At 45.2% G+C, this 24451-nt stretch overlaps 1 protein-coding gene across 1 annotated transcript in view; it reads right to left on the reverse strand.

The window, feature by feature from the left end:
- The window catches only part of LOC115482412 (pleckstrin homology domain-containing family G member 5-like), a 335969-nt gene that overhangs the window by 107377 nt on the left and 204141 nt on the right, over positions 1–24451 (reverse strand). Inside the window, exons 3-4 of the mRNA XM_030222158.1 lie at positions 9664–9793; positions 5659–5761 (exon numbers count right to left, since the gene is read on the reverse strand). Of these exons, the coding sequence (XP_030078018.1) occupies positions 5659–5761; positions 9664–9793 (233 nt within the window). The remainder of the gene's footprint in view (positions 1–5658; positions 5762–9663; positions 9794–24451) is intronic.

Consider the following 24451-nt stretch of genomic DNA (forward strand, 5'->3'; position numbering starts at 1 on the left):
GGGGGTATTTTATGAAGACTGTGCACACAGCACAAAGGTCTCACATTTTTTCAGGGCCTGATCATTATTGCAGGCATTAGGAAGTATCTTCTCCTGGTACCCATGGATGCAGCACCCTCAGGAAGGAAAAAAAAAAAGCATGATCTGCTCATTGCATTTTACAGGGTTTCCACAGTAAAGAATTACTGCTACAGATATACCCGTCATTGCTATAGCATGAGCAGATATAGCACCATTCATAAAAGAGGATGTTTCAGAAAAAAACTTGGACACATTTTATTTTGTACAACGCCTAGAATTGTAAGATAGAGTGGTTTACAGATATTTTAAGAAAATAAATAAATACAAGAAACTGAGGGGACTGAGGGGAAAGAAACTCTGAAACAATTTTACAGGTCCTTCAATACATACCATCCTACAATCAGATTCAAAATTGACTACTCCCTAGAAAAAGTCAATTTTTTTGGACACCACAGTCTCAATCAGCGATGGCAATATACAAGCATCCACATATAAGAAACCCACAGACAAATGCAGCTACCTCCACAACTCCAGCTTCCACCCTTCACATACAAAAAGATCCATTATTTACAGCCAGAGTGTTTTTTCTAGCAAAAAAAAGTGCCCGGACTCAAATGCCAGGCTACCTTTCACAGTTGGGATGATCACTGAGGGACCCACCCCACAATAGCCAGCCCCTCTGAAACCAGTCACTGAATCTATGACAAGACAGAACTGGTGTGTAGAGCCTGAGCTCTTTCATTTAAACTTGGGGACCATGGGTCAATTTTAGCAGACAATGAAAAGGTGCCGGTACTCAGTACCCCCAAGTACCCCCTCAAAAAAAAGCCCTGTTTACAGCCAAGCCACAATGTACCACCGTATCTGCTCTGACCCAGGGGAAAGAGACAGACACCTCGGAATCCTGATGACATCCTTCGAACAGAAAGGTTACAACCCCAAAATAATCTCCAAGAATACTGCCTCCTCCCTCAAAACACCCAGGGAAAATCTGCTACAGTACAAGGAAAAGAAAGCCACAGACAGAATCCCCTTATAGTGACATACAACCCAGAGCTGGAAAAATTAAGAAAAATCATAAAAGATCTACAGCCTCTACTCCAGGAGGATGAATTACTGAAAGAGATATTCCCATCCCCACCAGTGCTGGCCTTCCGACAGCCACCCAACTTAAAACAAACTAATTAGAAGTAAGCTCCCAACACAGACTCAAAAAGAAGAGAATGGCACACATCCTTGCAATATATCCAGCTGCAAACTATGCCAAAACATTTCACAGGACCCCACAGTCATTCACAAAGGAAAAATATTCAACATAAAGGAATCCTTTACCTGCTCATCTTCCAATGTGGTATACATCATTCAGTGTAAAAAATGCAACGAAGGCTGCTACACTGGAGAAACAAGTCAGATGCTAAAGAAGAGATTTAATTTATATAGACACCATATGAAAAATGCTAGTACCAACCAGGATGTCACTTCTGTGGGGCAACACTTTACAAAACCAGAACAGGAGGCTCTTGAATAAACTTGACAGGCTGAAGATAGGACCTGACGTGGTGAACTGGATTAGGACCTGGTTGACGGGCAGACGCCAGAGGGTGGTGGTTAATGGAATTCGCTCGGATGAGGGAAAGGTGAGTAGTGGAGTGCCTCAGGGATCGATGCTGGGGCCGATTCTGTTCAATATATTTGTGAGTGACATTGCCGAAGGGTTAGAAGGTAAAGTTTGCCTTTTTGCAGATGATACTAAGATTTCTAACAGAGTGGACACCCGGGAGGGAGTGGAAAACATGAAAAAGGATCTGCAGAAGCTAGAAGAATGGTCTAAGGGTTTGGCAATTAAAATTCAATGCAAAGAAATGCAAAGTGATGCACTTAGGGAGTAGAAATCCACGGGAGACATATGTGTTAGGCAGTGAGAGTCTGATATGTACGGACGGGGAAAGGGATCTTGGGGCGATAGTATCTGAGGATCTGAAAGCGACGAAACAGTGTCACAAGGCGGTGGCCATAGCTAGAAGGTTGCTAGGCTGTATAGAGAGAGGTGTGACAAGCAGAAGAAAAGAGGTTTTAATGCCCCTGTATAAGTTGTTGGTGAGGCCCCACCTGGAGTATTGTGTTCAGTTTTGGAGGCCGTACCTTGCTAAGGATGTAAAAAGAATTGAAGCGGTGCAAAGAAAAGCTACGAGAATGGTATGGGATTTGCGTTACAAGACGTATGAGGAGAGACTTGCTGACCTGAACATGTATACCCTGGAGGAAAGGAGAAACAGGGGTGATATGATACAGACGTTCAAATATTTGAAAGGTATTAATCCGCAAACGAACCTTTTCCATAGATGGGAAGGCGGTAGAACTAGAGGGCATGAAATGAGATTGAAGAGGGGCAGACTCAAGAAAAATGTCAGGAAGTATTTTTTCACGGAGAGAGTGGTGGATACTTGGAATGCCCTCCCGCGGGAGGTGGTGGAGATGAAAACGGTAACGGAATTCAAACATGCGTGGGATAAACATAAAGGAATCCTGTTCAGAAGGAATGGATCCTCAGAAGCTCAGCGGAGATTGGGTGGCAGAGCCGGTGGTGGGAGGCGAGGCTGGTGGTTGGGAGGCGGGGCTAGTGCTTCGCAGACTTCTATGGTCTGTGCCCTGAAAATGGCAGATAAAAATCAAGGTAAGGTATACACAAAAAGTAGCACATGTGAGTTTATCTTGTTGGGCAGACTGGATGGACCGTGCAGGTCTTTTTCTGCCGTCATCTACTATGTTACTATGTAGAAGACATATGAGAAGAGACTGAGGTCATAGATATGTATAATCTAGAAGAGAGGCGGGACAAAGAGGATATGATACAGACCCCATGTTGGGTCCATCTATACAGCGCATACTTCAGTTTGAGACTGTGATTGCACTGCAATTTGGGCCTGTGTATATAACAATAGACTCTGGATTTATATTGTCCTGGAACATATTTCCTGAGTCCAAGAAAATCCACAAACCCGGAGAACTCAGAAGTCCCATGGAGAAGTCCAAAAACAAAGTAAAAGTGGGAGATTGACCACAGCTACCAGAGACTGGAGGGACACAATCTTGATTGAAAACCGTTTATTAATAAAGGACTCGACATAACATTGTGTTTCGGCCACTAGGCCTGCTTCAGGAGTCTGTATGAATAGATGGATGGATGAACATCAATTATCCTGGTATGGTGGGATACAAAATGGTCTTTAAAAAGACCTCTGATTGCAAATAAACGTACCTGTTGTAATGAAATTAAGCTTGTGCGTCCCTCCAGTCTCTGGTTGCTGTGGTCAATCTCCCACATATTTCCTGTGGTCACTTCTGCCTTTATATCTTCCTGGATTTTAAGATACCATTTTGGAAGGCTTCTTGGGAACTGAACGCCAGGTAAATGTGCTCTCATGGTCTTTATCTCTATGCAAAGGTATATGGATTTAGCTCACACTATTTTCAGCTTCAGCTCAAGGTGAGTTACATTCAGGTACATAGGTATTTCTCTATCCCCTGAGGGTTCACAGTCTAAATTTGTAGCTCAGGTCATGGAGGGTGAAGTGACTTGCCCAAGACGACTAGGGGCAGCATGGGGATTTGAACCAGGCTTCCCTGGTTCTCAGCCCACTGCTCTAACCATTAGACTTCTCCTGTACGCCAAGGATGCCATCTAGTGCTGAAGCTTGTTCAACTGTTCAAACATTGCATCCTTCACACACTGTCTTCTTCATCATAAGTCTCACAAATTCTAAGCTCAGTACGCAACGCCCGAGTGCTGCCATTGCCTGCTTTATACTTCACAAAGCACTCACCTTGGCCAATACTTTTATAAGCCAAGGTCAGTCCCATTGCTTGCCATGAGCAGGCACAGTTGGCATCAGATAGCACATTTTTGGCAAGAAAATTTCTGATTATCCTGTTGCCCAGTGTTACAATTCAAACGGCGCTCCACGCCGTCCAGCAAGACTCATTAACAAATGTCAAGATACAAACTGCAAAGGTTAAACTGGACACCAATGCATTAGTTACTGCTAGAGAGAAAGAACAATATAATTCTTTTCTGGGGAGTCGGGGATGTTCTGACCACTCTGGTACTCAAAACTGCTTAGTTTTCTCTGAACAAATTCTACTGCGATGAATTTGGGCTTCTTAACTATGCAATGCGGGCTTCAGAACCTTAACATTCCTATCTGAGCCGATTGCTGTGGCAGGATTAGACTTCTATAAGCTTCAGGTGTTTCAGAAGTATTACCTTATAATAGAAATGAGAGAGTTTGAAAAAAATAATCTAGGAAGAAGCCTGCTTTTGATATCTTTGCTACAGCTTATACTACGGTCTGCAAGCTACCCACACTGCGGTTTCTCCTGCTGTATCCATCATAATCTTTTCTCTCTCTCAGCTTAACTTACACAAATGGGGCTGACACTCAGACCACGGCTAACTCCCGCAGTTGGCGATGAACCCGGAAATTCAATGCCAAGCAATATCCAGTGACCAGCACTGAATTTCCGGGTTGGGGGGGTGGGGGCGTTGCCACTATTGGGCCAATATTGACTGTGGGAGAATGCCGGGCCATTTCCGGTGACTGCCACTGAATATCCGGTTTGTTCTGGCTGGTTATAAGATAGCCGGCTACACTGTATGAGAACATTTCAAAAAATCACGCAAGTTTATGCTTCTGTTTATTCAAGGGTTTGACTGATCGCCAAATCATGGAAAAACCAAATCTCAGCGATTTACAAAAATTGTACAAGGAAAAGGAACGCCAAACGTAAGACAGGACAGAGCACAGTCACTCTAAAAACAGCACAACCATCCTGCATAATATAGAGCACCTATTAAAAAACATTGTTGTATTTTAATCCCTCCCCATCGAGAGAACACTTTAGCATAACACTGCCATACTTCTACTGACCAGTTTTATATAAAATCTTTGTTGCAAGCCAGATGTAAAAAATGTATCACCAGCCTGCCTTCTCATCAGAAACCAGACCTCCTAATTGGCTAATACCTGAATAAAAGAATTGAGGGGGAATGATATTTGTTTATTGAGGCTTTTATGGAATAAGAGGGCCTAGGATTGTTCTATATGGTGATGTCTATCAGAATTTGAAAAAAAGGGGTGAATATTGTATTTGTTTCTGTTTTTAGTTTTAGATTTGATGTATGATTTGCACTGTTATTATTTTGTTTGTTTTTTACATTTAATTTTATGTATTTTTATTATGTGTTTTCTTCCTCCCCTAGTTAATAGGCAAACATAGAACCAGACAAAAAACAGTCCTATCTGCTCACTTAGGCAGGCACCAGTAATGAATATTTCCAGAGCCCGCATATCTTCTGGCTTCACCCTAGCTACACCCATGGGTCATCCTGGCACTGCAGTTTGTACCAAGCAGTCAGAGTCGATATTTAATATCCTTGCCTGGTTTATTGCTGCTGAACATTGGCAAATGGTTGGTTAAGCACGATTTAGTCAGGCAGGAGCCTCTCCTGCCTGGTTAAATTATTTTCGTTATCGACCCCTTTCTCTTTCATACAGTCTAATATATAACCCTCGAATAACCAATGACCTATACTGAGGGAATAAACCTCCCTCCTTGAACGTAGAAGAAAATGCCTACCCTTTCCCATCCATCGATCCTTCATCATCTTCCTCTACATCGGAGGCTGGGCTGGTGCGAGGGGGGCATGACCGCGTGGAGACGTTGCGGGACAGAATCGAACCTTCAAAGAAAATAAAAGAGAATTAAAAAAAAAAAGGATAATATGTACATACATAGGACTGAATTTAACAATCAGCTCTCTTAACCCATTCCCTAACTAACCTCTTGATATGTTTGTTTTCACCTCATTTATCGTTTATTTTTCATTTTCTATACCACCTTTTTTGCAAAGCAAGTCAAGGCAGTGCATAGTCTAAGTAAGAAAAGGAGAGGAACTCCATAATTATAACAGGAAAGTCACAGACAACCATGAGAAACACACAAGCCAAGAGCTAGTCACAATCACTCAACCAATAGAATTTAGACCCATCATCTACACCCACCCACCCCCAACAGCTTATCAAGCCAAGAGCTAGTCACAATCCTTACTACTACTACTACTATTTAACATTTCTAAAGCGCTACTAGGGTTACGCAGCGCTGTACAATTTAACATAGAAGGATAGTCCCTGCTCAAAGAGCTTACAATTTAAAGGACAAATGTACAGTCAGTCAAGTAGGGGCAGTCGAATTGGGGCAGTCTAGATTTCCTGAAAGGTATAAAGGTTAGGTGCCGAAAGCAACATTGAAGAGGTGGGCTTTGAGCAAGGATTTGAAGATGGGTAGGGAGGGGGGCTTAGCGTAAGGGCTCAGGAAGTTTATTCCAAGCATAGGGTGAGGCGAGGCAGAATGGGCGGAGCCTGGAGTTGGCGGTGGTGGAGAAGGGTACTGAGAGGAGGGATTTGTCCTGTGAGCGGAGGTTACGGGCGGGAACGTAAGGGGAAATGAGGGTAGAGAGGTAATGAGGGGCTGCAGACTGAGTGCATTTGTAGGTGAGAAGGAGAAGCTTGAACTGTATGCGGTATCTGATCGGAAGCCAGTGAAGTGACCTGAGGAGAGGGGTGATGTGCGTATTTCGGTTCAGGCGGAATATAAGACATACAGCAGAGTTAGTAAAAGGGCCCCTTAGAGTTGACCATCAGTTGTTCAGAATTAAAACTGGATTGTAGAACTGAAAAGATAAAATACTTCATGGCAACTTTTATTTATGGATTTTCTACTTAACATGGCAACTTCAAAAAAACATCCCGAGAATAAAAAAGGAATTGTAGCAGGAAATTAAAGAAAAAAACATTCAGAATTATAAGGCAATTCAATGCAAATAATTCCATACCAGTCCCAAGAGATCAAAATGAACAAGTAAAAGGAGAAATATTCCCTCATTTAAAGAAATTAACTTTACGAGGAAAAAGTTAACCAATTTATTACAACAATTCTATTACCTCTAGGAAAACAGATTATTATCTAAAGAGGTCCCAAATGACTCTCCAGTACTGATTGCTGGCTCAGAAAAAGAATAAGACAAATTCTGATATGCAATTACATATTTAGACTGAAATTTCAGCTTATAGCTGGTTATATCCATTTGGTAGCATTATAATGAGTGAACCTTGAAAAGTCTATTTCAATTCAGCTGAAATGTTCCTTGCTCTGTAGACCCTCAGATTGAGGAAATGACTTTTTCAGAGTTTGTAAAACAAGGCTGCATCCAAAGCAGAGGAAAGCTCAGCTGGTCAACACAATGATGCAAGAAAAATTGAGGGGTTTCCCTTGAAGATGCCACTCTTGCAGCTGAATCAAAACAGGGGCTGCGATTTGGCACTATGGTACAGCTTTCTGAATTAGGCAAGGTGCTTGTAAATTGCTTTCTCAGCTGATCCCGGATTACTTTGTACTATCTAGAACAGTGGTTCTGAAACTTCTCCCGGGATATCACCAGCTTGCTGGTTTTCAGGATATCCTTAATGAATATGCATAACGGTGAATTAGCTCACAATTCTTCATTATGTATGACAAAATATTTTTTATGGTTAATTCTTTTTATTTATTTCCATATTACAAAACCATATAGAAACATTGCAGAAATCGTAGAAATATTCCAATCAAACAGAGTTACAGAATAACATAAAGAAATTATACTTTCATTCTCCACCCACAATACTAGGATTCAAGATCAAGGAACTATAAAATCTAGTATCATAACATACAATACATAATTAAATCAAGAGCAGAAGTTCCTTCAGCGGTAACAATCAGGCAGCAGTTCCAACTTGAGAAGCTACACCAACAGGGCCTTTCATCTGTTCCCTACTAACCACAAATTCTTGCAATTTCTTGGGGTCAGAGAAAATGTAATTATTAGATTCAAAGGAAATACAACATCTGCTAGGAAACTTTATGAAGAAGGTAGCCCCTAGGGCTAATACCCTTGACCGAAATGTCAAGAGCTCCTTCCTTCTCAATTGGGTCTCCTTAGCCAAGTCTGGAAAAATACTAATTTTCTGCCCCATGAAAAAGTCATTTATATGATGAAAATATAACCGCAACACATTTATCTTGTCTAATTCAAGAACAAAAGAAACCAGTAAAGTTGCACGCTCTTTCTCAATAGATGTCTCCAAAACCTCTGTGAGATTCAGATCCTCTTGAGGTGGCTGGTCAGAATTTCTTACTTTTCTTTTTATATAATAAGCTTTTGTGTGACAAAATATTTTAAAAACCATTAAATCTGAAATCACATCATTAAGTGCTGTATACAAACATCCCTTCTGCCTAGACAAACTGCACTATATAAATACATCTTACAACCCACATAGCATCCACGCCCTGCTAATGAAGTAAACTAATCCAACTCTGATGTACTTATCCCAACGATGTTCCAAGCAGTACATCACGGGCATTTTGTTTGATGACCTCTACCCAGTTCCCTTATGGTAAGCTCCACAGAGTTCTAGAGCCCTAAGGTCCCACTTTTCAAAGTGCATGAGGGCAGGCCTCCCTCCCCCTCCCCAAATCTGTATCAGGAACATTTACAGCAGAAGAATTTCCCTGTATTTAGTCGTAGTTGATAGTCTCTGCTGTATGAGACACGATATATTGGTCTATGAAAACTATATTTATAGTCCCCAGTTTTCTACAGTTCTGTAGCAGAATTTATTTCAAAATGTTTGCAGCGGTTATATGGAACATTTGTATAAAATGTAAAGGATCTGTATATTATATGTTCATTTATACTTTATATAAAATAAAGTTGTTGTTTTTTTTAATTATTTATTTATAAGCATTTTAGTTTACATAATATTCATTCAAGAATAATAATACACAATACTTGAAAAATATAAGGAAATAAAATAACCAAGAAAATGACAAGATTGTTATTGACCACAAAGTTAAAGAAATGATCCAAGAATTCGAAAATACACAACTGCTATCAATCAATATCAATATCCAGTTTATTAAACCAAAGACTGTGCCTTGCTCTGCTAACTAACTCCAAGCTGCTCTACAGTGTTACATTCGGGTCTAAACTTTCACAATTATACTCTCTTTTCCCTTTTAAAAAATCATCCAACAGTTGGGGTTCAAAGAATTGGTATTGTTTTGTGTGCAACAATATCCTACACACACAAGGAAATTTCAAAAGAAAAAGACCCAAAGCAAGAAATGACTTACGTCGTTTTTGGGTTTCCCTAGATAAATCCGGAAAACCCTTACCTTTGAACCCAAAAATAAAGAATTTAAGTGCTTTAAGGATAATCTGAGCACTGCATCTCTATCTAGTTCTAGTGCAAAGGTAAAATAAAGTTTAAAGAAAAAAAAGCAGTACATCACAGCTCCCCTGGCGACCCACCTAGCTACACCTTCGCAGTCTGGTACAGTAAGTATTTCCCTGTTCCTGGAGGTTCAGCATTTAAAATAAGAGTTGTAGGGGGAAATGAACCCGGGTGCCCTGCAGTGCTCACTAGGCTGCTCCTCTACTTCATCTGTATAGAGTTACAGACTGCAAGGGCCACAATTCAATTAAAAAGGGTACAATTCATCTCTCTGCTGTTCTTACTGTCCTGATCTGCCAGCCTCTCTCACCTTGCGGCGGCAAGTCAAAGCGAATGTGTCTATCAAAGTGCATGGTGCTATGGAACTTGCTGTCACACGACTCGCACAGGTTCAGCGGGCTCTTGTGGTTCAGCTGCTGGCAATCTGTGTGGTGACATACCTGTAAAACAAAATGTTTGCTATCACTTGTAGAGGAAATACTAAAACATGAGTAAAAAAAATTTGAAATATCTAATTTAAATGTTCTTATACTTGGCAGCACCACATAGTACTGTAAGTTATATATAATTATACATATACATATATATAGATGTGCTATCAGGGCTTCTACATATATAACCCTGTTTAAGGGCCACCAAGAGACTGAGCCGGGCCCAGGGCAGGGCCATGGCCACAGGGTCGCCGAGAGGGGGGGCAAAATTCCCCGTGCTCGGCCTCCAAGGGGGGCCCAGCACCGGGTCCTGGGGTCTGTCTCTCTCCTGCTCCTATTGTGAACCGGTCCCGGTACACTGGAGCAGGTGAGAGACAGGCTGCAGTGCCGGGCCCCCCTTGGAGGCTGGGAAGGAGCAGACGCACCGACGTAAGGGGCGGGGCCCCTCATGTCAGTGCGTCAGCTCCTCCCAGCCTCAAAGGAGGGCCTGGCGCTGGGATCTCTTGTGCCAGCAGCGGTGGCTGTATTCCAGGTTAGGCTTGGTGGCTGTATCCTAACTGTGGGTGGGGGGGGGGGGCGTCGGATGCGTCATGATGGGGGCGTCCCGTCAGCTGCGTCCTGATGGCGGGGCCCGGCGGCTGCGTCCTGAGGAGGGGGTGGCAGCTGCGTCCCGAGTGGGAGGGAGTGGCAACTGCGTCCCAAGTGGGGGGGGCCCGGATGCGTCCAAAGTTTGGGGGGCCCCCCACTTGGGACGCAGCTGAAACTCCATCCCATGGCCGATGCCGTCCCTTCCCCAGGATCGCTGCCACCCCCCCCCCCCCCAAGGATCGCTGCTGCTGCTGCCGCCTCTCCCCCCCCCCCCCCCCCCCCCGCCGAAACTGTAACTATCTTGGCTGGTGGGAATTCCAAGGCCCCGCCAGCAGAAGAGGCCTTGGGTGTTAATTAGGTGTTACATGCTATCTCTTGGGCGGTGCAGTTTGCAAAAATGAAAGAAAAAAAAAGAAAAAGCAAAAATCTTGCAGTAAGTTACATACACGCCAAAGACACCAGAACACAAATGTGCTAATGACATTAATACTGTACTACCAGGTAATATAAAATACAGGGAAATATATTAGAAATGGAATGTTTCTGACAACCAATCAGCTGCAAGCTCTGATAGGAAATGATTCCTGAAACATGCAGCTGGACTGATATTTTAACCATAAAGTTCAAACAAATTAGGCTGGATAAGCACATGAGTTTGCAATTTAATGTCAATTATTTGTATTCACCCATTACATGGGGTCCCGAGGGATAAAATGTCTTGCCCTAAGGCCGCTGAGCTTTATGTTCTGAAGCCAGGGTTAGAAACAGAGAAAAATCCACTTCCGCTTCATGCAGTCTACAACAAAAGGGCCATCCGGCAGCAGAAGATCCCTTTTCAGAAGACTTTTTCTCTAGCTCTTAGACCCACACAGGAAACCTCCACAAGACACAACAGTGTCAATTTATAACCAGCAGATATGGGTTATATCAGCTGTCAACAGGTTGGATTTATTGGTGCTTTAACAGGCTTCCCTCTGGCCAGGGAATTCACTTAGCAAAAAGGTGTCCAATGCTATGCAGAATTGCTAAGAGTTAATTTATTTAACAGATTATACCACTAAGCCCTGGCACATCATGGGGGTTGACAAGGTTGGTTAAGGGCGGGGGGGGGGGGGGGGGTGAGGGACAGGCCACAGCCACATTTTGAAAGCCTCAGAGAACACCATTCATCTTGTCCTGCAGAAAATGGTGGAGGTAAGCCAACAAATACTGGGAGACCCTTCTCTTTACAACAGGCAAATTTACTTCCAAACATTTGATATACTGCTAAAACGCATAGGCAACTAAGCGGTTCACAATAACATAATGATTGAATATTTTGACACCCAACAGACAGGACTTAACAAAGATCTGGGTTTTCTAGCCCATTATAAACCATAAAGTTGTATTGCTCTGTTTGTCACCCTCCTCTCACCTATCCACCCCCATTCTGTTAGACTGTCACTGAAATGCTTTGATGTTCCCATGCATATCTCCTGGTCTCTCACCTATCCACCCCCACCCTGTTAGACTGTCACTGAAATGCTTTGATGGGGTGTGTGTGTGTCTGACGGAGAAGGGCAACCTTCGAAAGCTAATCAAGAAATGTATTAAGTTATGTCCAATAAAAAAGGTATCTTATTTTCTTTTCCATGTTTTATTTTACTTCTATTGATTACCTTTAAAAGTGGACTAACACGGCTACCACACCTCTCTACTCAATAACATAATAAAAGAGCAATCACTAAGCAGTTTACAATAAATGTATCGCTTTCCACACACCTCACTGGACAGCGCCTGAAAGGCAGTTCTATAACTGGGTGTGTGCAGTTACCCGTACACCAATCAGTACAACTTATGTGACCACATGCACTATGCGCAGTTCTCTAAGGTAGTGTGAGGGGGCGTACACATGGGCGGAGCTCAAGTGGACCAATGAGCCTAGTGCCAACTTACGCATGTAACTTTTAGAATACTATAAGTTATGTGCACTGCATGGTACATTTAGGCGTGCCAACTTATGCCAGCCATAGGCCTGGCATAAGGGTCGCACTTACATAGTAACATAGTAGATGACGGCAGAGAAAGACCCGCACAGTCCATCCAGTCTGCCCAACAAGATAAACTCATATGTGCTACTTTATGTGTATACCCGACTCTGATTTGCATCTGCCATTTCAGGGCACAGACCGCAGAAGTCTGCCCAGCACTAGCCCCAACTCCCAACCACTAGCCCCGCCTCCCACCACCGGCTCCACCACCCAATCTCGGTTAAGCTTCTGAGGATCCATTCCTTCTCAACAGGATTCCTTTGTTTATCCCACGCATTTTTGAATTACGTTACCGTTTTCATCTCCACCACCTCCCGTGGGAGGGCATTCCAAGCATCCACCACTCTCTCCATGAAAAAATACTTCCTGACATTTTTCTTAAGTCTGCCCCCCTTCAATCTCATTTCATGTCCTCTAGTTCTACCGCCTTCCCATCTACGGAAAAGGTTCATTTGCGGATTAATACCTTTCAAATATTTGAACGTCTGTATCATATCACCCCTGTTTCTCCTTTCCTCCAGGGTATACATGTTCAGGTCAGCAAGTCTCTCTCCTCAAACGTCTTGTAACGCAAATCCCATACCATTCTCGTAGCTTTTCTTTGCACCGCTTCAGTTCTTAAATGTAGGCATGTCATTTAAAGTCCAAGGAAACAACAGGGCAGTCTATCTGCAAGATCCAAGACAATGACACAAAAAGCAGAACAGACGAAGAAATCTATTTGAAGATGATTTTATTTTGTTGGTTGAATAAATTTATCGTCATATAGTTTTCTTTGTCTGTTCTGCTTTTTGTGTCACTGGCACGTCATTAAAAGGCATGACCATAACCTTCTCACCCTCCCCTCCCCTACACAGATTCATCTACCTACCACCCATGAGACTGCTTTCAGTTACCTTGGTCCCAAACTTTGGAATAACCTCCCGTCCAACATCCGTAATTAACCTCACCTCTAAACAAGCCCTGAAGACCCACCTGTTTTCCTTGACTTTTCCTTCTTCCTCATGATAGGTTGTTTTTTTTAATTTTCTCTTGGCTCTGTTTTTATTGTACATTTTCTGTCCTGTTAATACTAAATGTTCTTTCATGCAGATTTTATATTTTGCAAACCACTTTATTCCTTTTGTTAGGACATAGCGGTATATCAAGGCTTTGAAATAAATTAAAGAAATAAATGCTGATTTGCCTTAGCATTCTATAACAGAATCTTGGTACCAAGATGCTATTATAAAATTGGTGCTCAGTGCATGGCATTGACGCACCGTGTGATGGTCTTTTGCAGTGTTACAGGACTGCTAATACAGTATTACAGTGCGCAGGGCTCCAGAGTTAGTTATAAAAGTGGGTTTGCACTAAGCTTTAGCAAAGGAAGCCCCTATATTTTATTTTTATTACATTTGTACCCCGCGCTTTCCCACGCATGGCAGGCTCAATGCGGCTTACATGGGGCAACGGAGAGTTAAGTGACTTGTCCAGAGTCACAAGGAGCTGCCTGTGCCTGAAGTGGGAATCGAACTCAGTTCCTCAGTTCCCCAGGAACGTCAGGACGTCAGACTCACAGAAACAGAAGCCTGTGCAGCCTTCTACATGGAATGTTGCTAGTGGAATAGCAACATTCCATGTAGAATCTCCAATAGTAGCAACATTCCATGTAGAATCTCCAATAGTATCTATTTTATTTTTGTTACATTTGTACCCTGCGCTTTCCCACTCATGGCAGGCTCAATGCGGCTTACATGGGGCAATGGAGGGTTAAGTGACTTGCCCAGAGTCACAAGGAGCTGCCTGTGCCTGAAGTGGGAATTGAACTCAGTTCCTCAGGACCAAAGTCCACCACCCTAACCACTAGGCCACTCCTATGGAAGACTGACCTCTAGTGGTAGTACCGTGAGACTACCACTAGACCTCATGGTTGTCATTTTAAGGCAGGCGGTGGTTAGGCTCAGGAGCAAGTGGAGATCGCTCCTGCCCAGAAGACCCCCTCCTCCCCACCCCACTTGCACCACCTGGGATACAGGTAAGCATTGAGGGGGTACCTGATCTGGGGGGGGGGCATATCAGAGGAGCATGTCTTGGGAACGCCATCTGAGGGGCGATCTCAGGGAAGGGTTAGGGAGGCAGGTCACAATTGGCTGGGGGGGGGGGGGGGTCTGGGCATGCAATCCACTTAATTTATAGTGTTCTCTACGATGCACATGTATTTTGGAGACATTCTCATGCCCCTCCCATGCTCTGTCCACATGTATGCCCCCTTGCATTTGTGCGCCATGGCAGCTATGCATTATCTTATGGAACAGCATGTAGTGCACATACACATGTAAGCTGTGCTTTTCTGTGCACTTACGCATGCAAGGCTCACACAACGGCATATGCTCAGTTAAAGAATTCTAAAAAATTCTTCCTCTTTAAATTAAAGATTTAAATTAAAGATTAAAATTAAATTAAAGATTCTTCCTCTTTAACATCAACAAAATTCGCCCCTTCCTCTCTGAGCACACCACCCGAACTCTCATCCACGCTCTCATTACCTCTCGCCTTGACTACTGCAACCCACTCCTCACTGGCCTCCCACTTAACCACCTATCCCCCCTTCAATCCGTTCAGAACTCTGCTGCACGTCTTATATACCGCCAAAACCGATATACTCATATCACCCCTCTCCTCAGGTCACTTCACTGGCTTCCGATCAGATACCGCATTCAATTCAAGCTTCTCCTTCTTACCTACAAATGCACTCAGTCTGCTGCCCCTCACTATCTTTCTACCCTCATCTCCCCTTACGTTCCCGCCCGTAACCTCCGTTCACAGGATAAATCCCTCCTCTCAGTACCCTTCTCCACCACCGCCAACTCCAGGCTCCGCTCATTCTGCCTCGCCTCACCCTATGCTTGGAACAACCTTCCTGAGCCCTTGCGCCAAGCCCCCTCCCTACCCATCTTCAAAGCCTTACTCAAAGCCCACCTCTTCAATGTTGCTTTCGACACCTAACCTCTATACCTTTCAAGAAACCTAGACTGCCCCAATTTATTGACCCCTACTTAACTAACTGTACATTTGTCCTTTAGATTGTAAGCTCATTAAGCAGGGACTGTCTTTCTATGTTAAATTGTACAGCACTGCGTAACCCTAGTAGCGCTTTAGAAATGTTAAATAGTAGTAATTCCTTGTAGACTTCCACGGTAGGAGGCCTAGGATAACATTTATTTTATTTTTGTTACATTTGTACCCTACGCTTTCCCACTCATGGCAGGCTCAATGCGGCTTACATGGGGCAATGGAGGGTTAAGTGACTTGCCCAGAGTCACAAGGAGCTGCAGTGGGAATCAAACCCAGTTCCCCAGGTCCAAAGTCCACCACCCTAACCACTAGGCCACTCCTCCACATCAGTTCAGACATCTAAGTTTGCAAAGCCAATCAGCTAAAATAGTTATATCCTAAGACACATTTGGTAGGCTGGATGCCACAAGAGGGGACAGACCACCACACCGCAGAAACGTTTCCCAAAAGATGGAGAGAACGTTCCTCTAAATAGCTGGCAAAGGCTGACGTTCCTCTTTAGAATGGAAGCATTCAGAAAGTTTCCAATAAAGGAGGTTGAAGTTATCCTTCCGTTTTTATTTTAAGAACTATCTGGTCCTTTCTGCCTTCAGCGAGATAGACGGAAACCCTGCGAGTCACAAAAAGCCTTTAGACACACTGAAACCATGAATCAGCCCACCCAGCTGCCCAAAGTCAGGATTCTCTCATGCACAGAAGTACCTAGATGTGCCGTTTTCAAGTTTGGTCTGTGGTCCAAGGCTGCCAGCCATACAAGAGAAAAACAATGTCGACATTCGGTGCCTTATACACAGACATTAACCTCTCAAATACAGAAGACTGGTTTCCTCACCCAGCTGGCACTGGAACATGCCTAGACCATAGAACTTAAGTCACTTAAGTCACTTCACTGGCTCCTTTATCCGTTTCCGTATTCAGCTCAAGCTTCTCTTATTGACCTACTAGTAAAGAAAGGCCCGTTTCTGAGCGCTATGAAACAGGCGCTAGCAAGGGTTTCATGGCTGCATGGCTCGTCGCTGTTTTACCTGGTTCGTGGCGTGCACCGCTGCTGTTTCCGTTGTAGCTCTGTGTGGGTGGCGGTTTTCGTGCCCCGCCCTCGACGGCATCGCGTTTTGACGCGAGGGCGGAGCACAGCTACAGTCTGGAAATCCGGAGTTTGTGGCCTGAATAGATCGTTGGAGGTGAAAATGTGCTCCTCCCTCAACGTCATAACGTTTGACGCGAGGGCGGGGCCCAGAGACTGTGATTTTCGTGGCTTCAGAGCTTCGAACATACGAACCTTGGCTTCAGTGACGTCAGCAGACAATAGAATGTTGAGGGTGAGTTTTATATATCTACTATAATAAAACGCAGCCTCAACGTTCTGAGGACACTGACGTCACTGAAGTCACTCACACACCGGTTCGTGGTTTCATGGTGGTGAAGCCACCACACCATCTTCATGCCCCGCCCTCGCGTCACACGTGATGACGTCGAGGGCGGAACACGAAAACAAATTAACGCACTCCTCCCCTTCCAAGAAATCCTAGCCGCCGCTGACGTGCACATGAACCCCGCCCCCTTCGCCACATAGCCCCACCCACGGTAGAACACGCTTAACCTCACCAACCTCCCTCCCTCCCTCCCTGTCACCTCCCCTCCCCTTACTCGTGTCTCCCTGGTGGTCTAGAGGTACCTGTTCTGTCGGCCCAGGAAAGAAAGAGCCCCCTCTTTCCTCCCGTAGCGGTGGCTTCCTTGCTGCATGGTGTGGGAGTCCGGCTCTTGGCGTTTCAAAATGGCCGCCGAGAGTTCAAGCTGCCTCGTGAGACTTCAACTCTCGGCGGCCATTTTGAAACGCCGAGAGCCGGACTCTCGCACCATGCAGCAAGGAAGCCACCGCTACGGGAGGAAAGAGGGGGCTCTTTCTTTCCTGGGCCGACGGAACAGGTACCGGAAGGGGAGGGGAAGGGAGTCCCGTGCCCGCTAGCGCCCGTTTCATCGGCGCCAGAAACGGGCCATTTTTACTAGTATATAGATAAGTGTATTCACTCTGCCGCTCCCCAGTACCTCTCCACTCTCGTCTCTCCCTACGACCCCCCCCCCCCCCCGGGTACTCTGCTCTGTAGATAAATCTCTCTTATCTGCCCCCTTCTCCTCTACTGCTAATTCTAGACTCCGTTCCTTTTATCTCGCTGCACCTCACGCCTGGAATAGACTTCCTGAGCCTGTGCGTCTAGCCCCGTCTTTGGCCGTTTTCAAGTCCAAACTTAAAGCCCACCTCTTTACCACTGCTTTTGCCTCCTAACCACTACTCACTCACTTGCCCTGTCCTTTAACCTCACCTATTTATTCCCTTCCCCTTTATTGTTCTGTCTGTTTACCTGTCTTATCTAGATTGTAAGCTCTTTGAGCAGGGACTGTCTTTTTTGTGTATGGTGTACAGCAGGGGCGTAGCTACGGGTGGGCCTGGCTGGGCCCAGGCCCACCCAATTTCGGCCCAGGCCCGCCCAGCGCCAGCCCTAGCACCCATTGCCGGCCACTGCTGCTTTTCCTGTTGAGCAGCAGGGCCGGCGCTACAAAAAGAAGAAGCGCTAACGGCGCTAAGGAAGACGAAAAATGTTTAAAAAAAAAAAAAGCGCGGCACCGGCAGGCACTGTCTAGGCAGCCTTGAGGCATTGGCTGCTGGCTCGCAGGCTCCTCCCGTCTCCTACGTCATGACGTAGGAGACGGGAGGAGCCTGCGAGCCAGCAGCCAATGCCTCAAGGCTGCCTAGACAGTGCCTGCCGGACTTGCCGGTGCCGCGCTTTTTTTTTTTTTTTTAAACATTTTTCGTCTTCCTTAGCGCCGGCCCTGCTGCTCAACAGGAAAAGCAGCAGTGGCCGGCAATGGGAGCTGGGGCTGGCGCTGGCATGCAGGGCGGGCCTCGTCGAAGAAAAGAGGGAAAACATGGAAGAATGGGGAGAAAAAGAGGGAAAACAGATGAGAGAAAAAGAGGGAAAACAGATAGAAGGATGGCAGAGAATGAGGGAAAACATGGACGGATGGCAGAGAAAGAGGGAAAACATGGAAGGATGGGGAGAAAGAAGGAAAATAGATGGAAGGATGGGGAGAAAAGATAGAAAACAGATGGAAGGATGGCAGAGAAAGAGGGAAAACAGTTGGAAGGATGGGGAGAGAGAGGGAAAACGGATGGATGGGGAGAGAGACTCTGGATGGAAGGATGGGGAGAGAAAGGGGAGAGACTGGAAGGATGTGGAGAGAGAAGGGACACTGAACAGAAAAGGGTAGAGTGATACAGAGACACTGGTTAGAAAGAGGGAGAGAGACATTAGATGGAAGGATCAGGAGAGAGGGTAGATGGATGGAAGGATGGGGCGAGAGAGGGGAGACTGGAAGGATGGGGAGAGAAAGAAGAGAGCTGCTGGATGGAAAAGGAGAGTAGTGAAAGACTGGAGAATAAGAGGAAGGGGCATGGGGAGAACAAGGGTGAGAAAAAGATGAAAAGCCATAAGTAGATGAAGGAAATTAAAGAATGGATAGTAAGAATGAATTAAATCAGGACAGAGAGAGGGAGGCAGAAAAATATTGAAGAAAGCAAAGAAAAAGGAGAGAAAAATGAGAAATGGCCAGGAAACCCTGGCAGAAGAGTTAAGCGAAAACGAAGGAAAGCAGAATCTAGAGACTGGGAGCGACACAATGAGAAAAAGTAAATGGCCATACAAGAAAGGTAAAGAAAATAATTTTATTTTTAACTTAGGATAAAGTAATATGGTACCTGTGTTAATGAAGTTTCAGAGACCAATACTTCCTTCCTTAGGTCAGGCGAGGATACCGTAACAGCATTATACTGACCTGAGGCAGGAGGTTTTGGCCTCTGAAAGCTCACTGAAAAGGGTGTTAGGCTATTAAATAAATTTTCTGAAATCTGATGCACTGAAAAGCAGCACTTTACCCTGTGTGACAAATGCATCTGATTAGCATGACTAAATTTTGCTGGGGGAGGGGGGTAGAGAGAAAATTTTGTGCCCACCCACTTTGGGTTCAGGCCCATCCAAAATTGGCAGTCTGGCTACGCCACTGGTGTACAGCGCTGCGTATGCCTTGTAACGCTATAGAAATGATAATAGTAGTAGTAGTAGAACTTATAACCTGTGAAGATGAGCGAACCCGGGCCTCGTGAGGGCAAGCTGAGGCCCCACTGCTGCCTAAGCCACTCCAAACCAGATAAAGAGCAGGACCAACCTCAGCGGTCTTCTCTAGGAACAGAGCCTTGAAGTACTGTTGAGGGACTAAAGGAGCCCTGTAGGGGGCAGTAGGTCGCCCCTTCTGCATATCGCCCTGTAAAGGTACAGCTCGGATGCTAAGGATAAGGATCTCTTTCAAACAGACTGGGCTTGCCATTTGCCAGGATGAAAAGAATCCCTTTCAGACACAGTTTGCAGTTGGCAAAGAACAGAAAGTATGGCCTTAGGAAACATGACTAAGAAACATTCTGTGTTCGTGCTAGAGACTGCTGAAAAAGTCACTCTGAAACTGTACTGAAAAAAATGCTAGAAATCGTCCAGGTATTACCAGGGAGGTGGTCTTATTCACGCTCCTGAAGCACATGGAAAACAATCTGGAACAATTCCAATAAACTGGACAGTGCCTTAGGGGTTCTTTTACCAAGCTGTGGTAAAAGAAAATGGCCTTAGCACGCCCTTGTACAGTATCTTCCCACACGCAAAGGCCTTTTTTTGCTGCATCTGTAAAAATGACCTTTTCCCATTTCTTTATATTAATAACAATGCGCTAATATTGCCATTGGCGAGTGGCCATTAAACAAAGTTAGCACATATACACTTACTGTAACCCATTTTGTAGGTGGTAAAGGCCCATGAGCAGGGGACATAGCCAGACTTCGGTGGGAGGGGGGTCCAGAGCCTGAGGTGAGGGGGCACATTTTAGTCCCCCCGCCGCCGCCAACCCCCCCCCCCCCCCCCCGCCGCCACAAACAACCTTGACCCCCCCCTGCTGACGACCCTCTCGACCCTTCTCCCGCCGCCAAACCTCCCCCACCACCTACCTTTGCTGGCGAGGGACCCTAACCCCTGCCAGCCGAGGTCCTCTTCCAGCGCAAGGCTTCGTTCTGTTTCCAAATCTGACGTCCTGCACATGCAACATGCAGGACGTCAGACTCAGAAATAGAACAAAGCCTTGCGCCGGAAGAAGAGGGCCTCGGCTGGCGGTGGTTGGGGTCCCCCGCCAGCAAAGGTAGGCGACGGCGATGGTGGGTTGGCGGCGGGAGGGGAGGTTCGAGAGGGTTGTCAGCAGGGGAGTCCAGCGCCAAATCTATGGGAGCCCAGGCCCCCGTGGCCCCACATAGCTATGCCACTGACCATGAGCTATCCCTGCGCTAACCACTGAGGTGTATATTCTATATGTAGAGCCTACAGATCAGCACCAAAAATTTAATGCACCTAGGACCCTGTTTACTAAGGCGCGTTAGCACTTTTTAACGCACCTACAATTAGTGCACATGCTAATCATGTAGGCACCTATAGGGATATTGTAGGCGCGTAGACAGTTAAAGCGCGTACATGGTTAACACGCTTATAATGCAGCTTAGTCAACAAAGCCCCTAGTGTGATTCTATAAAGAGTATGCGTCCTTTATAGAATTACGCTTAGGCATAAACTGCGCCTGTCTGTAGGTGTCTGCAACGAGCAGGCTTAAATGCCGGTGCCTTCAGTTAGACCTAGTTTGGCCATATTCTATATCAATGCACATAACATTTGGGAACACCCCCAGAAATGCCTCTATCCACACCCTCAAATTTGTACGTGCATTAGGATTTACGCACACATCGTTATAGAATACAATATATGCAACTTCAATCATTAAGAACCTCAGCCGACTTGGCCAGGTTTCGCGGACAGCCATTTTGTTAAACATGGAGATGAGAACAGGAGAGCAAAGAAAGAACCTCCGTCCTGAAGAAATCCGCGAAACCTGGCCAATTCGGCTGAGGTTCTTAATGATTGAAGTTGCATCTCGCATCTTGCTGCCAAGTTAAGTAATAAGATTAAAGTGGTGGTAATTTAAGCTGAAATGAATCAATGCTGAAGTGGAGCTAGTGATTGTTGAAAATGTTAGAGTAAAGAAGAAGAGAACGATTTGAGATTAATTATACACAGAAAAAATACCACTAAAAAATGAATACAGATATACAGGCTATGCAAAAGCATATCGTAAGTACATAAGTATTGCCATACTGGGAAAGACCAAAGGTCCATCGAGCCCAGCATCCTGTTTCCAACAGTGGCAAATCCAGGTCACAAGTACCTGGCAGAAACCCAAACAATAGCAACATTCCATGTAGAACCCCAAAGACTAGCAAGATTCTAGAATTCTAAACAACAACAAGATTCCATGCAGTATAAAATGTATAGCAACATTCCATTTAGAACTCTAAAGCGTAGCAAGATTCCATTCAGAATTCCAAGTACATAAGTGTTGCCATACTGGGACAGACCAAAGGTCCATCGAGCCCAGCATCCTGTTTCCAACAGTGGCCAATCCAGGTCACAAATACCCGGCAAGATCCCAAAAATGTACAAAACATTTTATACTGCTTATCCCAGAAATAGTGGATTTTCCCCAAGTCCATTTAATAACGGTCTATGGACCTTTCCTTTAGGAAGCCTTCCAAACCTTTTTTAAACTCCGCTAAGCTAACCGCCTTTACCACATTCTCTGGCAACGAATTCCAGAGTTTAATTACATGTTGAGTGAAGAAAAATTTTCACCGATTCGTTTTAAATTTACTACATTGTAGCTTCATCGCATGCCCCCTAGTCTTAGTATTTTTGGAAAGCGTGAACAGACACATATCAAAGGATCAATGAGGATTTGCATCTGACTGCATAAAAAGTACAGATCTAGCAGCTAAGATGCATTAGGTCTGAAGATCCTTTATAACATACTATGATTGTTAATGAATTATACGTGTGCCTGGGAACTTTTTTGAATATTAAACATTTAGTATTCCCCGCACCGCTCTAATCTTTATGTGTTCAGATCAAGGATAATTGGTTAACAGCACTGATTGGCTTATTACTCAATTAAGTTACACACATTAAATTAGGCACATGCCTAATTTAACAGATGTAACTCAACGTCATATATAGAATCTGGCCTTTAGTGCACAGTAATATAGCTGCATTAATTGATTAGCGCAGGAATGCCCAATCTCCGCCCCCAGACGCACCCCTCAAAAATATATTTTTTTATCATGAGGTTAGCATGCACATAATTTGGCACTTAATGTAGGATGCCTGAGCATGTCTTGCAATATATGCCATTTTAAGTTGCATTGGGTGTGCATTAACGCCTAAAGCAGCTTAGTAAAAGGGTCCCTTAGATTTCTAGCACACTGTCATGGACTCAGGGGAAGCGAACCCTTGGACAGTAGCCGGGAACCATCTATGGCAGGTTAGTCTCTTGAATTAGGCACAGCACTGGGCAAAGTACTAAGCAAGACAAAACAGGGTTAGACTGAAGGCAAGGCAGGACAAGGTGAGACGAGGCAGACAAGGCAAGGCAAACAAGGTAAGAACTGGATCCAGGCAAGGCAAGACAAGAACTGGATCCAGAAAAGGCAATGCAAACATGGCCAAGGCAAGGCAAACATGGCAGAAACTGGATCCAGACAGGAGAAGACTGGACAGGACAAGGCAAACAAAGCTAGGCAGGAGCTAGAGATGAGGTAAGGCTGGAATTTAGAGCCAAGGTAAGACTGGAACATGGAGACAAGGCTGGGTTTTAGCAAGGCAGGAACTTGGAATCAAGGCGAGGCAAGGCGAGGCAGGAACACAGAGTCAAGGCCAGGCATGGCTGGAACTTGGCAAGACAGGAACTTGGAGACAAGGTGAGGCAAGGCAGTTCCATGGAGTCAAGGCAAGGGATGGCTGGAACTTGGCAAGGCAAGAACTTGGAGGCAAGGCAAGGCGAGGCGAGGCAAGGCAGGAACTTGGAGACAAGGTGAGGCAAGGCAGTTCCATGGAGTCAAGGCAAGGGATGGCTGGAACTTGGCAAGGCAAGAACTTGGAGACAAGGCAAGGCGAGGCAAGGCAGGAACTTGGAGACAAGGTGAGGCAAGGCAGTTACATGGAGTCAAGGCAAGGCATGGCTGGAACTTGGCAAGGCAAGAACTTGGAGACAAGGCAAGGCAAGGCTGGAACTTGGCAAGGCAGGAACTTGGAGACAAGGCAAGGCGAGGCAAGCCAGGAACTTGGCAGCAGCTGAAGACACAGCAGGGCTGAAAACAGGCAAGGATGGAACTGGAACAAGACAGGCAAGACTTAAACGGGAGACACACACGGCAAAGAACAGCTGCTAAAGATCTGGAGACCTTTTGCAAAGGCCCCGAAGCAGAGTCCCAAGCACTCTAAAATAGGGCTCCACTTGAGACGTCACAGGAAGGCGTCCTCCGGAGTTTCCCACCACTGGATCTTCATAGGAGGGAGGCACCTAGGTGCTCCTGGCATTGGCCAGCACAGGAAACTAGAGAGGCAGCTGGCGGGTGTCCCAGTGCACCCAAAGCAATGGTGCGGGTGACCTGCTGCACAGCGGACAGGACCCCCAAGGACCAAAAGGACTGCCACGGCTAGGAGGTGAACCGGCGTGCGGATCACGGCCATGGCAGTGACACACACTTCGATCCATTAGATTAAATTTTACAAAATATGCAACTACATACATGCTAATAAGAACATATATATATCCAGAGAGAGAGAGAGAATGAGAGAGAGAGAGAGAGAGAGAGAGAGAGAGAGAGAGGGAGAGCGCAATACATCTTTTGGCTTCTAGAACTGCCTGATGACAAGGCATATCATTTTCAAAGAACTTCACTTGGTGTTTCTTTTTGTTCCTTTGTTTAAAATAGCAGCGTCCACGTAGCCGGAATTAGGAAACAAGAGGCTGCTAAGTGAAACAATACCCACCCCCACCCAAGCCGATCTATTTCCTTTCA

This window comes from Microcaecilia unicolor, chromosome 13, assembly GCF_901765095.1.
Source record: "Microcaecilia unicolor chromosome 13, aMicUni1.1, whole genome shotgun sequence".
In the NCBI taxonomy this organism is placed as follows: Eukaryota; Metazoa; Chordata; class Amphibia; order Gymnophiona; family Siphonopidae; genus Microcaecilia; species Microcaecilia unicolor.